Source organism: Salmo salar, chromosome 04, assembly GCF_965601325.2.
Source record: "Salmo salar chromosome 04, fSalSal1, whole genome shotgun sequence".
In the NCBI taxonomy this organism is placed as follows: Eukaryota; Metazoa; Chordata; class Actinopteri; order Salmoniformes; family Salmonidae; genus Salmo; species Salmo salar.
The window spans coordinates 36,908,174-36,926,606 of NC_138294.1; the positions used below are offsets into that span (position 1 = coordinate 36,908,174).

Here is an 18,433-nt window from a genome sequence, read left to right on the forward strand (position 1 = left end):
TTCTACAACTGCACCATCGAGAGCATCTTGACTAGCATCTTGACCACTTGGTTTGGTAAATGCACCTCCCTCAACCGCAAAGCGCTACTGAGGGTGGTGCGGACTGCCCAGTATTTCACTGGGGCCGAGCTCCCTGCCATCCAGGACTTCCATATCAGGCGTGTCAAAGGAAGGCCCAAAACATTTCCAAAGACTCCAGACACCCAAGCCATAGACTGTTCATTCTACTACCATCCGGCAAACGGTACTGGAGCATCAGCTCTTGGACCAACAGGCTCCGAGACAGCTTCTACGTCCAAGCCATAAGATAAGACTGCTAAATAGCTAATTCAATGGTTACCCGGAATATCTGCACTGACTCAATGCACACTCGCAAGACTTTATATATACACATTACAGTGCCTTCGGAAAGTATTCAGACCCCTTGACTTTTTATGCATTTTGTTACGTTACAGACTTAACCTAAAATGGATGAGAAAAAAAAACCATCAGCAATCTACACATAATACCCCATAATGACAAAAAGCAAAAACAGGTTTTTAGACATTTTTGCAAATTTAGAATAAAAAAATAGAAATACATCATTTACATAAGTATTCAGACCCTTTGCTATGAGACTCGAAATTGAGCTCAAGTGCTTCCTGTTTCCATTAAACATCCTTGAGAGGTTTCTACAACTTAATTGGAGTCCACTTGTGGTAAATTCAATTGATTGAACATGTTTTGGAAAGGCACACACCTGTATATATAAGGTCCCACAGTTGACAGTGCATAAAAACCAAGCCATGAGCTCGAAGGAATTGTCCATAGAGCTCCAAGACAGGATTGTGTCGAGGCACAGATCTGGGGAAGGGTACCAGCATGATGGTGGCAGCATCATGCTGTGGGGATGTTTTTCAGCAGCAGGGACTGAGAGACTAGTCAGGATTGAGGCAAAGATGAACGGAACAAAGTACAGAGAAATCCTTGATGAAAACCTGCTCCAGAGCGCTCAGGACCTCAGACTGGGGCGAAGGTTCACCTTCCAAAAGGACAACGACCTGAAGCACACAGCCAAGACAATGCAGGAGTTATCATGACACAAGGCGAGACCCAGATGCAGACAAAGGAGGCAGATGGTTGGAGTCTAAAATATTTATTAATCCAATAGGGTAAGGCAAAAGAATGGTCGTGGACAGGCAAAAGGGTCAAAACCAGTTCAGAGTCCAAAAGGTACTGAAGGGCAGGCAGAATCAAGGTCAGGGCAGTCGGGAAAGTAGTCCAGAGTCAGGCAGGGGTCAAAACCAGAAAGACTATCAAAAAAAGAATAGCAAAAGAAGAACGGGAAAAACACGCTGGTTGACTTGACTAACATACAAGACGAACTGGCACAGAGAGACAGGAAACACAGGGATAAATACACTGAGGGAAAATAAGCGACACCTGAAGGAGGTGGAGACAATCACAGGAACAGGTGAAACAGATCAGGGCATGACATGAGTGGCTTCGGGACAAGTCTCTGAATGTCCTTGAGTGGCCCAGCCAGAGCCTGGACTTGAACATTTCTGGAGATTTAATACATTTTAGAATTAGGCTGTAACCTAAAAGAATTGGGAAAAGGCACTGTATATACACACTCACACACTACACAGACACTCTCACACAAAACCCCCACACACGCACAAAATACACACGCTTAGTGACACAACACATAGACACACACACACACTGCACAGTGATCTGGTACTGCCAGTGTACAGCTCCATTCATCAGTGTCAGAGAAAGGTGCTAAAAATGGTCAAAGACACCAGCCACCCAGGTCATAGACTGTTCTCTCTGCTACCACAGGGCAAGCAGCACCGATGCACCAAGTCTGGAACCAACAGGACCCTGAACAGTTTCTACCCCCAAGCCATAAGACCGCTGAACAGTTAGTTAACCTCTTGGCGTTCCCCTAGGATAGGGGGCGCTAAAGCGATTTTTGAAAAAAATTCGTGCCCATTTTAAACGGCCTCCTATTCAAACTCAGAAGCTAGGATATGCATATAATTAATACTTGTGGATAAAAAACACCCTAAAGTTTCTAAAACTGTTTGAATGGTGTCTGTGAGTATAACAGAACTCATATGGCAGTCAAAACCCCGAGACAGATGGAAACAGGAAGTGGAATTCTGAATTGCGAACTCAACTTCATCACGTTGCCTATTAATCACACCGTGAGCTATGGTTCATTGAGCACTTCCTATTGCTTCCACTAGATGTCCCCAGTCTTCACAAATTGGTTTGAGCCTTCTACTGTTAAAATTGAATGAATGAGACGCTGTGGAACGTGGTCACACGGAGAGGGCCAATTTACTCTTTTTGCCCCAACTCTTTTGGGATGGGTGTGTATATAGGCAAGTTGTCGTTGGGATGGGTGTGTATATAGGCAAGTTGTTGTTGGGATGGGTGTGTATATAGGCAAGTTGCCGTTGGGATGGGTGTGTATATAGGCAAGTTGACGTTGGGATGGGTGTGTATATAGGCAAGTTGTCGTTGGGATGGGTGTGTATATAGGCAAGTTGTCGTTGGGATGGGTGTGTACATAGGCAAGTTGTCGTTGGGATGGGTGTGTACATAGGCAAGTTGTCGTTGGGATGGGTGTGTATATAGGCACGTTGTCGTTGGGATGGGTGTGTACATAGGCAAGTTGACATTGGGATGGGTGTGTACATAGGCAAGTTGCCGTTGGGATGGGTGTGTACATAGGCAAGTTGCCGTTGGGATGGGTGTGTACATAGGCAAGTTGCCGTTGGGATGGGTGTGTACATAGGCAAGTTGCCATTGGGATGGGTGTGTACATAGGCAAGTTGACATTGGGATGGGTGTGTACTTAGGCAAGTTGTCGTTGGGATGGGTGTGTACATAGGCAAGTTGTCATTGTGATGAATGTGTATATAGGCAAGTCTTCGTTGTGCATTTATAAGTTATAATTTTTCTATTATTTCAAATGTATCTCTCTGCATTGTTGGGAAGTCCTACATGTTGCTTAGTCTACACATGTTGCTTGCGATGCATGTAACAAATACAATTTCATTTTATTCTTGTGTATTTTATTCCTGGTGTTACTATTTTTATTTGTATCATTATTTTTAAATTCTTTCTGTCCCTCTAATCAGGGGAATGGGACCCCAGGTGTGTGTGTGTGGATTCTCTGACCAAATTCTCTCCGTAAAATGTCATTCCTGAAGAACGTGTCTCAACTCCTGAAGGAGTTGTGAAACAAATATACTGTAAGTCACGCACAAATGGCAGATCGACGGAATGCAGCTCAAGAGACATGTCAGATCGCAACAAAGTTGTCTGACTTTAGGTTTGTGGTAGCACTTTATAATAACTTCACATAATAAAGCATTTATAATGGATTAGTAAATTGTTTATTTATCATTTATTAATCATTACTCCATTCATAAGATGTTTAATATAGATCCTTATAAACCATTAACTAATCATAATTCAAGTATTTTTGAATGGCCTCATCTAACGTGTGGGCTATTTATATTTTATGAATAGTCACCAGTGTCATTTCTCACAAAAAGAAGGACAAGCCATTCGTAGCAGTACCTGATGCTCCTTAAGATCTCAAAATAGTGTAAGGGAAAATGTTATGTTTGTGTTTTTCTAATAACCAAGTTGACTGGGTTCATGCAAGTGACTGATTGATCGTGCATGGGAGGGACCCTCACTATCAGTATAAGCAATTTGGCAGTACACCCAGAACATTGCTGTATGAGAACCAAAAGGGGGTATCTCAGTTTCAAGGTCTCAGCTTGGAGAGAAAAAGCATCATGAGGTATTGGTCAGTCACGTGCAGAAACCAAAGTTAATGATGAATAATGTCAATCGTGCTTATATTACTTTTTGTTTCGCGGTATATAAGAGAACTAACGGGACTGTTACAGCAGAGCTCCCGACCGACGTGTACTATAGGGCATTAAGTTTGTTGGAACCTCTCCAGCTTGCTGATAATAAATAATGATTTATTTAATATTGACTTCAGGTGTCCCTGATGGTAATTTCCACGACAATTTGGCATCACTAACTGATGATTGATTCTGCCTGCTGAGTTTCCTGTGAGGGTCTGTGGAGGAAAACCGGTGGAGCGTTTTATGAAGGGTGAGGGAAATTCCCGTCTGACCAAAAGATAACGAGGACCCGCCCAGACCAGACCCTTACTGTGCGCTGCCCAGGAGGAGACATCATCCATGAAAAATTGAGGGACACAGCGACTGAATTTCTGTAAGTCAATTTAAATTAATGTATAAAAATGTAAAATAAAACCAATAAAACAAAACATAAAAAAGTAACACTAGTCTTAAGAAGGCTAGAGCTAGTCTTATAAAGAAGACTAGAGCGAAGGCAGGATAGGTACCAAGGAAAAGCCCTGCTGACAGCTGTCTGTACGCATTTATGAGAAGGGTCTATGTGGCCTACAGCCACTGATAATAGCACAAGGTGTTATTGAGCACGAGGTGTTATTTAGGAATTTATGAGAAGGATCTATGTGGTCAAAGAACCACTGAGAATACCATAGTGTGCATGAAGTGCTATTCTACAGTACCAATAAAAAGTTTGGGTTTTTCTTTCTTTTTACTATTTTATACATTGTAGAATAATAGTGAAGACATCAAAACGATCACATAACATATATGGAATCATGTAGTAAACAAAAAAGTGTTAAACAAATCATATATTTTAGATTCTTCAAAGTAGCTACCCTTTACCTTGATGACAGCTTTGCACACTCTAGGCATTTTCTGAACCAGCTTCACGAGGAATGCTTTTCCAACAATCTTGAAGGAGTTCCTACATATGCTGAGCACTTGCTGGATGCTTTTCCTTCACTGCGGCCCAACTCATCCCAAACCATCTCAATTGGGTTGAGGTCAGGTGATTGTGGAGGCCAGGTCATCTGATGCAGCACTCCATCACTTTCCTTCTTGGTCAAATGGTCCTTACACAGCCTGGAGGTGTGTTGGGTCGTTGTCCTGTTGAAAAACAAATGACAGTCCCACTAAGCGCTTACCAGATGGGATGGCGTATCGCTGCAGAATGCTGTGGTAGCCATTCTGGTTAAGTGTGCCTTGAATTCTAAATAAATCCTAGACAGTGTCACCAGCAAAACACCCCCACACCATCACACCTCCTACTCCATGCTTCACGGTGTGAACCACACATGCGGAGATCATCCGTTCCCCTACTCTGCGTCTCACAAAGACACGCATTTGGAACCAAAAATCTCAAATTTGGACTCATCAGACCAAACAACTGATTTCCAGCAGTCTAATGCCAATTGCTTGTGTTTCTTGGCCCAAGCAAGTCTCTTCTTATTATTGGTGTCCTTTAGAAGTGGATTCTTTGCAGCAATTAGACCATAATATGGACTTGGTCTGATTCACGCAGTCTCCTCTGAACAGTTGATGTTGAGATGTGTCTGTTAATTGAACTCTGTGAAGCATTTATTTGGGCTGCAATCTGAGGTGCAGTTAACTCTAATGAACTTATCCTCTGCAGCAGAGGTAACTCTTGGTCTTCCTTTCCTGTGGAAAGTGATAGACTGTTGTTTCTCTTTGCTTATTTGAGCTGTTCTTGCCATAATATTGACTTGGTCTTGCACAAAATAGGGCTATCTTCTGTATACCACTCCTACCTTGTCACAACACAACTGATTGGCTCAAATGCATTAAGGTACAGAAATTCCACAAATTAACTTTTAACAGGGCACACCTGAAATGCATTCCAGGTGACTACCTCATGAAGCTCGTTGAGAAAGTGCCAAGAATGTGCAAAGCTATCATCAAGGCAAAGGGTGGCTACTTTGAAGAATCTCAAATATAAAATATATTTTGATTTGTTTAAAACTTTTTGGTTACTACATGATTCCATATGTGTTATTTCATAGTTTTGATGCCTTCACTATTATTCTACATTGTAGAAAATACTAGAATAGTACTATACACAATGAGAGACCAAAGATATGCGAGACTATAGGTCCTGTAGAGACTATAGAGACTATAGAGGAACCGCAGAACATACATATGTATGCATAGGAGGTAACGACAAGTGGTGTGAATATTGCATTTGATATATTGTGTGGGCTCTTTTAATTTGGTTTTAGTGGGTTTTTCATAGGTTAGAAAGGATGGACCTTAAAGAGTACACAAATGACATTTTCTGAAGTATCTATTGTCCGAGTTTTGGTTGCACACATGTAGATTCTCTTGATAAGAAGGACCGTCTCCTAAAGTTGATTCAGCTGCGGGATCGGGGCACCACCAGTACAGAGCTTGCTCAGGAATGGCAGCAGGCAGGTGTGAGTGCATCTGCACACACAGTGAGGCGAAGACTTTTGGAAGAAGCTACTTCTCTCCAGGAAAAACATCAGGGATAGACTGATATTCTGCAAAAGGTATAGGGATTGGACTGCTGAGGACTGGGGTAAAGTCATTTTCTCTGATGAATCCCCTTCCCGATTGTTTGGGGCATCCGGAAAAAAAGCTTGTCCGGAGAAGACAAGGTGAGCGCTACCATCAGTCCTGTGTCATGCCAACAGTAAAGCATCCTGAGATCATTCATGTGTGGGTTTGCTTCTCAGCCAAGGGAGTGGGCTCACTCACAATTTTGCCTAAGAACAGAGCCATGAATAAAGAATGGTACCAACACATCCTCAGAGAGCAACTTCTCCCAACAAAACATCGATATTTTGGGTCCATGGCCAGGAAACTCCCCAGACCTTAATCCCATTGAGAACTTGTGATCAATCCTCAAGAGGCGGGTGGACAAACAAAAACCCACAAATTCTGACAAACTCCAAGCATCAATTATGCAAGAATGGGCTGCCATCAGTCAGGATGTGGCCCAGAAGTGAATTGACAGCATGCCAGGGCGGATTGCAGAGGTCTTGAAAAAGAAGGGTCAACACTGCAAATATTGACTCTTTGCATCAACTGTCAATAAAAGCCTTTGACACTTATGAAATGCTTGTAATTATACTTCAGTATCCATAGTAACATCGAACAAAAATATCTAAAGACACTCAAGCAGCAAGCTTTGTGAAAATTAATATTTGTGTCATTCTCAAAACGTTTGGCAACGACTGTATTGCTGTTATTGTTTTGTTGTGTTTTGTTTTTGTGTTGTTGTTTTGTTTGTTCATTTTTTGTCTGGCTTCAGTACAAATCTCACCAGATTGGGTCTGCTGGATGGTCGGGATGTCTCCCTAAGGATTAGCCCTCTAACTCCCTGACCCTGTAACTCCGCGTTGAGATCGCCAAGATGATATGGCAATATAAGCCAATTTTCAAAAATGGTTTTAACTGTGTATTGTTATTCTCTTTGACATTTGTATTAAGAATATTGGTAGACGTAATATTGTCAGACAGTGAATAGTTAATCTGGATATCCTGAATCAGAAATACCCTAAACTAGGCTGTTGTTCTGGTCTGTCCTCTCTCGAGGTTATGGCGAAGGTGACAACAGATGGTATCTAGATGCATGGAAGGGATCGACATAGAACAGTGTGAGCCTCACCCCCTCTAACCAGCTGAAGTGATTGCGACAATGGCGTTTACTATGGCCCTGTCCTTCACGACTTCTACCTGAGACCTGAGTCCGAGCCAGCAACCTGTGTGAGATCCTGAGTGGCACAGCGGTCTAAGACACTGCATTGCAGTGCTAGAGGCGTCACTACAGACCCAGGTTCGATCCTGGGCTGTATCACAACTGGCGGAGATTGGGAGTTCCATATGGGCGGCGCACAATTTGCCCAGCGTCGTCTGGTTTAGGGGAGGGTTTGGCTGGGGTAGGCCGTCATTGTAAATAAGAATTTGTTCTTGACTGACTTGCCTAGTTAAATAACTAATTGAACTGATCATAAAACGTAGAAAGGAGATGTAGCCTACACACAACAGCTGGCTGAGCTGGACAGTTTTTCTCTAGTGGATTTTTATTCCTCCATTACTACTGATATTCTGATTAAGGTAGAGGCTGGGCTGGGCTGGACAGTTTTTCTCTAGTGGATTTTTATTCCTCCATTACTACTGATATGTGATTAAGGTAGAGGCTGGGCTGGACAGTTTTTCTGTAGTGGATTTTTATTCCTCCATTACTACTGATATGTGATTAAGGTAGAGGGTGGGCTGCGAGTTTCCCTTTGCGAGGGTGGAGACTTCGCAAACTAGAACTCCCAATTTCTAACACGTACGGACCCAGAACTTAATCATACAGCTGACCAAATTACGCAAGATTTTAGTTCTGGGTTAACCAAGATTAGACTGATCTAAAGAATGACTGCAATCCACACTTTGGTTTTGGTAGAAAAGTCATGGTCAATAAACACGTTAGCATTTTTGGACTAAAACATTGTTTTACTCAGCATTAAGCGTGTCTGAAGTTACAAATCACACTATTACAACAATGTGACTGTTTTGGAATAAAAGCAAAGACATCCTCTGTATTGCATGCTTATTGTTTAACCATTGATATGTCCAAGGGGACATTTTGAGACCTTTAGGAGCATCAGTTACTGTTTGAATGTCTACCAATGGCATATCCATATTTTTGTATGAAATTACACTGGTCATTGAAAACAAGCATTTCGCTACACCCGCAATAACATCTGCTAAACATGTGTATGTGACCAATAACATTTGATTTGATTTAAAGTATTTATAAACTAAAAATATCCCACACTTTAGATGAGGCCACACAAAAAGACTTGACTAATGATTAGTTAGTAAATGGTTTATAATGTAAGGACCTATATAAAACATCTTATTAATGAGCTTATGAATCATTCATAAATACTTTAAAGGTTGTTAATGTGTGAATAACTATGTTACTAGCATGTGTGAGTAATGATTAATAAAAGATAAAGAAACAATTTACTAATCCATTATAAATGCATTATTACGTGGAATTATTATGAAGCGCTACCATGATTTTTAAACCCTCTATAATGTTTTACGTGTGTATTTTGTTGTACTCACATGGCTGAGGCAACTCTATATGTATTTTACATTTTTCAAATAAATAAATGAATGAATTCATACAATTACGTAGTATAATAATTGACTAAAAGTGGTAGTAAATGAAGGGTGTGAAGTACCTTCCTGATGGAGGCCAGTCTGTTCATGACCAGATAGTCCTCTCTATCCTCGTCCAGGTCGTCCAGATCCAGCATAGGCGAGCTAAAGTCATCCAGGAAGAAGCACTTAGCCCCTGTGTTGCGTGGGTCAAAAGGGTCCACGATGATAGGCTCTGTGCCTTTGATCTCACACCGGCAGAAAGGGCACCCTTGTCCGTCCGACTCCTGTCGAGAAACACACATCAAGCTTTAGTACATTTGCAGCTAAAAGATGCACTGTAGTATATAGGCCTACATACATAAGTAAGTAAGTAAATGAATCAAACATTCAAATAAATGCAATCCCACATGCACATGCCCAGAAACTATACACATTCAGGCATACAACACACATGCACGGACGCTGTGGGATCTAAAGCAAGAGAGGCAATTGCAGACAGCTGGGACACATGGTTTCATTCAGAAGAACCTGTAGGCCTTGGTAAGACATCTTTCCTTTTCCCCCTTAAAAAGAGCACTGGCAGAGTAAAGTGAAGACATGCACACATTAAGAAGGAAGCCATTTTGACAATCTACAAGCCTCAGTGCCCCGAATACAGATTACACATGGCAGAGGAAAACAATCAGCACTAAAAATAAATAAATAAAAGGCTCCCATCTTTCATGATGAGGTTTCCCTCTGCTTCAACTTTAGTGAATCAAAGGGAGGTGATATTTACAAGAACAAAAGCCTGATTGTGGCAGCCATCTATCTGGTTGGGGACTTGCGAAAGGCATCAAAGCATTTTTGGAAACCAATCCTAATTAGAGTGGGAGGCTGCTCAGGCTCACAGACACTGCAGAAAAATCCCCTGTCCTCAAAAACTGGCCTCCCGTGGACCTGTCCACCCACGGACACATTTCATGCAGGCAGCCTTGCAGACACATTCAGCATCGGCTGACAATGCAACGCACTGGTAGTATAGATTCCCTGGTTTTCCCAAAATTCTGGTTGGAGGATTCCAGTGGTGTAAAGTACTTAAGTAAAAATACTTTAAAGGACTACTTAAGTATTTTGGGGGGGAATCTGTACTTTACTGTACTATTTATATTTTTGACAACTTTACCTTCACTACATTTTACTGGGTGACTTTCACTTTTACTTTAGTCATTTTCTATTAAGGTATCTTTACTTTCACTCAAGTATAACAATTGGGTAATTTTTACACCACTGGAGGGTTCCGTAATCAGGTGGGAATAAGCAGGAAAACCGCAATCCTCCAATCATGATTTCTGGAAAACCAGGGAATTTATTGAAAGTTCCCGGAATTTTGCAACCCTAGGTATAGTAAATGCAGATGATCCCAGTCATATGACATTTAAGTTTTGGTCCTAGGTTAGATATTAATCTGATCAATCAAATCAGAAGATTCAGAGTCGCAGAGCCATGTATGTACATACTGTACATTACAGTAAATGTGTAAAAACATATGCATCACCGCTCTTGGCCAAAAGCACCCACATCTGATCACAACAGCAGAGAAGCCCCGCAAACACGTCCTTTCCAAAAACAGAATGGCCATTGAAATCCTACAGGGCCCACCCCTTCTGCCTTAAGAAACTTTCTTAAGTTAAAATACCAGGATGTGATCAAGAATATTTGAGTAATGGCAGATGTTTTAATTTTAAAAAATAATAAGTAGTACCAGAAGTCCTTGTTGAGTAGGTTAATGTGACGAGGGTATCCTTCCCGTATCTGACTCAACTGGAACATATCTGGGGTTTTTAGTTAGTCATACAATAGAGAGAACGGAGGTTCCCTCTATGACTTACAAAGCCCACACCTGACATCACTGCTGTCACGTCCTGACCAGTAAAGGGGTTATTTGTTATTATAGTTTGGTCAGGACGTGGCAGGGGGTGATTGTTTAGAGTATTTCGGGGTTTGTTGGGCTATGTACTTATGTAAGAGAGGTGTTTGTTTTATGTGTTCTGGGGTTTTTGGTCTATGTTCTATGTTAGTGTATTTCTATGTTCAGTCTATCTATTTCTATGTTTAGTTCATTGGATTGACCTTCAATTGGAGGCAGCTGTTCCTTGTTGCCTCTGATTGAAGGTCCTATGTATAGGGGTGTTTTTGTAATGTGATTTGTGGGTAGTTGTCTCCTGTTTTGTGTCTGTGCACCTGACAGGACTGTTTAGTGGTGTTCGTTGTTTTGTATACGTGATTTGTTTATTTTTCCTTCTTTTGATTTAATAAAGAAGATGAGTATACACGTTCCCGCTGCACCTTGGTCTAATCCTTACGACGCCCATTACAACTGCGCTGACAAAGACACACACACACACACACATAGATACGTGCCCTTGGGCCCACTTCAGATGGAGGCATGGGAATCACTGCTGGAGCCATAGACAGAGAAATCGAAAGGGATAGGCTAAGCCATTCTAAAACCATCACCGACTTGACATCAACCATACATGGGGCCCTATAAAATTGGGTTAATTTTTTCTGTTTCCCTTAGTTTTTTCAGATTTTCGCTCTCAAAATCACCCTTTTTTAATAGAAAATCAAAATTAGATGTTCTAAGTCCACAACAATGCTTAAACTACTCCAGGAGACCACTTTTGAGGTCAGTGAAAAATCTAAGAAATGTGGATTTTTGAGTGTAGTTATCCTTTATTTCAATTGTGCACCAGCCAGTGACCATTGTTTGGTTAGCAATGTTTCTGTAGCGCTCATGTGATTGGAGAGTTTGCTTAACAAATAACCTCTGGATTTATTCAAATAATCATGATATCATTCTGCTATATAGCCTACTTTGTAGTTAACATTTAATTGAGAAGGTTTTTAGGAAAGCCATTCCATCTACCAGAAGACGGTTCTCATTACATTAGCAACATCGCTAACAGCTACACAAAGTAGGAGACAAACGCACACACACAGAGGGGACATTCCTGTTCCCTTGCCTCTTCAGAAAGTTGAAGGACAATATGAATCACTGATGTATTATGTTCCTATCTTATGATAATCTTGGGCAAATTAATGAATTTTCTAATAAGTCAATACATTTAGTTGATTTCCTACTAAAAGTTCAATACATTTTTCAATATTGTTGAATTCCGTTTTTAATGTCTGGATTCCGTGATTCTGTCCACATTCTTTGTTAAGCGGATTTTATAGGGCACTACATACAGGGAGGAGATGGGTAAGGCTTGTGTACTGAAACAGAACAAAACTAACTGCCCAAGATCATTTCTTATGTATCTCCTGCATTACCAAGTTCATATGTTTATATTACAGTATTGATATATAGCTGTCTGTTTGTGATGTGTACAGTATCTGTAATTACTGTATATCAGGACCATCTCCAATGTGAAAGGGTTATTAACACACATCGCTGAAAGAAAGAATGTGTTTATATTACAGTATTGATATATAGCTGTCTGTTTGTGATGTGTACAGTATCTGTAATTACTGTATATCAGGACCACCTCCAATGTGAAAGGGTTATTAATAACCTCTTGGGGCCACCCCTTCCCGTTCTGATCCCTGTGATCGACCACTATCCAAATGCGCTAATGTTTTTCAGACATGGCCTGCAAAGCCACCATTCATCGTTCTGGCGCCTTCTGAGAGCCTATGGGAGCGTTAGAAAATGTCACGTTATGCCAGAGATCCCCTGTTTTGGTTAGAGATGACCAAGAAGGCCAAGAACTTGTCAGACAGGCCACTTCCTGTAAGGAATCTTCTCAGGTTTTTGCCTGCCATATGAGTTCTGTTATACTCACAGACACCATTCAAACAGTTTTAGAAACTTTAGGGTGTTTTCTATCCAAAGCCAATAATTATATGCATATTCTAGTTACTGGGCAGGAGTAGTAACCAGATTAAATCGGGTACGTTTTTTATCCGGCCGTGCAAATACTGCCCCCTATCCCCAACAGGTTAACAGACTTCATGTGACAGTGAATTGTGCATAGGCCTATCAAATTTGTGACTGCCTGAAGATTCACAATGACAGCTCAAAGAGGCACATGTTCTTTTATAGGCTATAGGCCTACTGTAGGGGTTCCCTGTAGGATTTAATAATTACATTTGGGTCGCGTGTGCAGTCCGGCATTGTCAACTATGCATGCGCTTTGAATTTATGGCGACTTTGTGTGATGTAAAAGGTTTCCATGCAAAAAGCTGTTTGCATAATGTGCTCTTTTATTTGTTGCTAATCTGATGTTGCGCATGTTGTGTAGGGCCTGCATTAGTGCTGACATTGGATAATTGTTTTTGTAATTTCTCGGATCTTGTCATTTTATTTTTTCGGGAAATGTAAAGAGTGTTACCGGGACAGTCCCGGGATTCCGGTTACCCATGTTAATCACTACCACCTACTGTATTCAAAAGCATTTAACACTATGCCGTGACGTTGCTACCATTAATGCGAAGACGGCTATTCATCCAATAATTACATACCATGTTCAATTGAATTAATCATATAACAATTAATTAAGTAGTAATCTAGGGCACCACGGGAAAAGTTTATTTAACGAGTTACCGTTTCCGGAATTAACTAAAAAAATATCTGAATATCTCGATATACTATCCGTCATCCATTAATCATTTGCTCCTATTTCAGTCTCATTCTGAATGTCGTAATATCCTATAAATCTGCACAAACCCAAGTCTCCATGATGAATCAGCTTACACAAATTGGCTTGATTATTTATTTACTAACTAATGAAAGAATCACACAGAAATCCATAAACACACAAACAGAATAGATTATACATTGATTACTAACAATGTAATGAAAAATCCCTAGTGGGCAAACCCAATATGACAACTTGGTACACAATGAAAAGGGGTGGGAAAAGAAAGAGCGGGAGAAGGAGAGACAAAGGAATTCAACTATCGTACAGACAGTTGAATAATGCGCTCATCGTAAGTGTGGATATTTAGCACCCTAACAACCGCTCATTCGGATTTAGAAGAGCAATGTACATATTTACGCCCGTATGTCTTCGTCGTCTCGCTCTGTTGAAATCGCCCCACCAGTCTGTGACGAATAGTTTGACAGAAGTCTCTAGTTGTGCAAGTCTCTGGATGTCCACCAAAGGTCACCATGCCCTTAGTAGTTGTAGTAGGGTTTTTTTGTTCTGGAAGCGTCTGTTAGAATGGATACATCAGACATACTGTGCTTCTACACCTGCATTGCTTGCTGTTTGGGGTTTTAGGCTGGGTTTCTGTACAGCACTTTGAGATATCAGCTGATCTAAGAAGGGCTATATAAATACATTTGATTTGATTTGACATACCAATGGTCGTTTGATCGGGAAATGTTCTTCTTTTCTCGTCTTCCTTAGAATGGATCCTTCAAAGGTACACACGCGGTGGTCCTCAGTCGAGTTTACTAGACTAAAGTACTTAAACAGCTGCAGACAACATTTTCCGATGTAGTCTTTATCTTCTTAACTCGAGAGTTTGAGGGTCTTACTATTTTCTGGTTTGGTAGGGTCTAACCATTTTACACGCCAGTAGCAACCCGGCCATGTACTGGTCTAAATGGTTGATTATTCAGGTTACAGCTATGACCACTGTTCACACCGGCAGCAACCCGGCATGTTTTTGTCTAATATGTTAATTCTTCAGCTAGTCCTTTTAAGCACTCGCCTTGGAGGGCGGTTCCATTACGTTGCCACAATGTCTGTGCTCACGTGGGCGTGGTTACTTACTTGGCAAAGTCTATATGAAAAACCATTATCTTATTTAGAAGGCTAAAATCACATTATCTTCTCAACAATAGTTTCATATTTAATCATACACGCTTTATAACATTTAGAAGGGAAAGTCATGACAACTAAGTAGGCATAAAGAACACTGTTGGAAAAGCATTAACAGTGGAAACATAGAAATGCCTTGTTTGCACCACAGATGCTCAAATAAATTGTGGCTCAATCGAACAAACACGGGAAAGGCTGTTTGGTTTTCTGTGCACTAGCAATTGGCACGCATGCAATGCCAAGATAGATTGTGCTAGTGTAACATGATCCATCCCTGTCATGCAAACCTGAGATTCAAACCCTACTCACAATGACAAAAAACACTCTGCAATGCACCGTCAACATTTGATTTGATTACCTGCCAGGCAGTCAAGCAGGAGGTGCACATGAGGTGTCCGCAGGGCTCGATCTTTACATCCTTGTCGTTCTCGGCGCAGATCTTGCACAGCTGGAAGGTGGAGCCCATCTCGCAGTAGAGCTCGTACTGCTCCTTTAGGACCAAAGAGGGGTCAGTTATGAGGCAGCACACACAACTCATGAATTAAAATAAGAATTGGACACACCCCACATGAAGCAGAATTTGAATTGAATTTGAATTGAAGGAAGTGAATTTAAATCAAGTGAGATTGCATTCGGAAAGTATTTAGACTGCTACACTTTTTCTACATTTTGTTACGTTACAGCCGTATACTAAAATTGATTAAATTGTTCTTCCCCCTCATTAATCTACACACACAATACCCCATAATGACAAAGCAAAAATAGTTTGTTTTTTAATATTTTGCCAAATTATAATAAGAAAAACAATGGAAATATCACATTTACATACAGTACCAGTCAAAAGTTTGGACACACCGATTCAGGAAACTAGGTGTATGTCGCATGTCACGACTTAACAGGAGAGCCGCTTGAACGTAAAACATTTTTTAAATGAAAATGCATTTTTTTGGCAGAAATGCCTTCTTGAACATGTGAACGTTCATGTGCCTTAATAACAAACTCGTATGCCATCTGTAAATACGAATAAAATTGTTAAATTACAAGCCTTGTTGGTTAAGCCACAGAAAACATTAGCAACCTTCCCACTAGCCATGATTGGCTGAGATAATGACTGGGCTGGACATGCCGAGAGAGGAGTTTGGATTGGTCTGCCATAGAATCTTGTCAGTCTGTTGGTAATCCTGTCGAACGCGGCTTTTAAAAAAAAAAACGTATTGTGTAGTGGAGCTGCATAAGTGTTGCTCTCCACTTTCTGGGGGATCAAGTTTTGAAATCAGTGGAATAATAGTATGATAGCTAAAGAGATGGAGGAAACACCTGTCTCCAGATTTCATCTTCAAACTAAGGGCAACCGTGATTTGGCATTCCTGACAGGGTGACACATCCATGCACGATGATGTATACAGGTAAGAAAGTCTAGCGTTAGCTAGCTAATGTTACATTTTCAGATATTACACGTTTTCTAATTTTGACAGGAAGTGGTTTCATTTCAAGCTAACGTTAGCTGGCTGGCTCCCTAGCTGATGTTATTATTTGTTTCTCAGAGCTGTTTGCTGTTGTAGTTAGAGCCTAATGTTAGCTAGCTAACACTGAACATGGTTGGTTAGTACTGTTCATTGTTGTTTGACTAGCTAACGTTAGCTGTCTGGCTCGTTAGCTAACACTTTATGTGATGTGTGTGAACTTACACTTTGTTTACCTAGTTAGGTACATTGTTTACCTAGCTAGCAAGCTGTCTGAGTGCCAGAGCGCAGAATAACTGATGAATTTACAAACGCTCAACGCCCGTTGAATATGGCCAGTGTCAGTAAACATTGGCAAAAAAAGGTAACTAAATTGTTTCCAGCAGCACAGTTAACATGAAAACAGCCTAACCAGCTCTGCAAGGGCGAGAAAAATGGTCAGAGTGGGGTGTTCTCTCATTTGTGTCTGGAAGTAGCTAGCAAGCTAGCCAATGTTAGCCAGTTAGCTTGAGTGCTTGACTGCCGTTGTGAGGTCAGAATGTTCGGCCAGAGCGTCCAGTGTGTGCTCTGAACACTCGGAGAGCGAAGCGCTCTGAATTTACGAACTGAAAATCTTACAGAACAGTTGCAGTCACCAACAGCCTAACCAGCTCTGTAGGGAGAGTAATGTTCAGTGAGCTGTTCTCTCATTTGTGTCTGGAAGTAGCTAGCAAGTTAGCTTGAGTGCTTGACTGCTGTTGTTAGTGGGTGGGGCTAAAGCTTAAGAGGGTGTTAACGATGCTGAATGGGTGTAGACAAAGAAGTGTGCTGTGATGTTTCACAAACGTTCTGAACCTTTCTATTCTCATAATTTCTACAGATTGTAAATGAAAGTAAAAAACTTTTGCTAAGAGTATTATTATATTATTGGTCGATTGACTATGACTTTTCAGATCACCCAGCAGTGCTATTTGTAGAGTTAACTCCAGGTAAATGTTGAAATTCTTCAGCCATTCCTGAACATGTGACCAAAAACAAGCTACATATAGACAGTACCAACACAAATTATCTAATGATTCTGTCTCTTCGCAGCCAAATCTGCAGAGCTGAGACGGTTGTATCCTCAATATATATAACATCCTATTGGTTGCGAGAATTTTGTATAATAATTTAAATTGAAAAACTCAAAGTTTTGAAACCGGCAGATTCGTTTTGTCTATTAGTTCATAAACCATGTGCCATGGAAACGGTACATCAAAAATCTCTTCCCAACTATTTTGCAATCCGTATGGTACAACTGTCAATTGTTGGTGCTTAAATGAAACTGGTTTACTTTATCACATTTTTTTCACAAATTCTGGTCTTTAATAATGCAGGACCGACAGTCAAATTCCTTACTTTCTTCCCCTGTTTTGTCATTTAGTAAAACCCCCTTTACTGGCTCAAATAGCAGACCAATCATCCTGTTACCAACCCTTAGTAAACTTTGTGTTTGACCAGATACAATGCTATTTTACAGTAAACAAATTGACAACAGACTTTCAGCACTCATATAGGGAATGATACTCAACAAGCACAGCACTTACACAAATGACTGATGATTGGCTGAGAGAAACTGATAAAATGTAAATGTTACATTTAAGTAATTTAGCAAACACTCTTATCCAGAGTGACTTACAGTAGTGAATGCATACATTTCATACATTTTTTCCCCGTAGTGGTCCCCCGTGAGAATCGAACCCATAACCCTGACGTTGCAAACACCATGCTCTACTAACTGAGCCACACGGGAGCCCCTGATTGTGGGGGCTGTCTTGTTAGACTTCAGTGCAGCTTTTGATGTCTTATGGCTTTACATCCCCTGCTATAATGTGGACAAAGAATTACCTGTGTAACAGAACACAGAGGGTGTTCTTTAATGGAAGAGTCACCAACATAATCCAGGAAGAATCAGAAATTCCCCAGGGTAGCTGTTCAGGCCACTTGCTTTTTTTCAATCTTTACTAACGACATTTGACTGGCTTTCAGTAAGGCCAGTGTGTCTATGTATGCGGATGACTCAACACTATACACGTCAGCTACTACAACGACTGAAATGACTGCAACACTTAACAAAGACCTGCAGTTAGTT

The 18,433-nt window shown here is 40.8% G+C and overlaps 1 protein-coding gene across 1 annotated transcript in view; it reads right to left on the bottom strand.

The window, feature by feature from the left end:
• The window catches only part of cblb (Cbl proto-oncogene B, E3 ubiquitin protein ligase), a 221,533-nt gene that overhangs the window by 64,406 nt on the left and 138,694 nt on the right, over positions 1-18,433 (bottom strand). Inside the window, exons 9-10 of the mRNA XM_082974368.1 lie at positions 15,219-15,350; positions 9,125-9,328 (exon numbers count right to left, since the gene is read on the bottom strand). Of these exons, the coding sequence (XP_082830494.1) occupies positions 9,125-9,328; positions 15,219-15,350 (336 nt within the window). The remainder of the gene's footprint in view (positions 1-9,124; positions 9,329-15,218; positions 15,351-18,433) is intronic.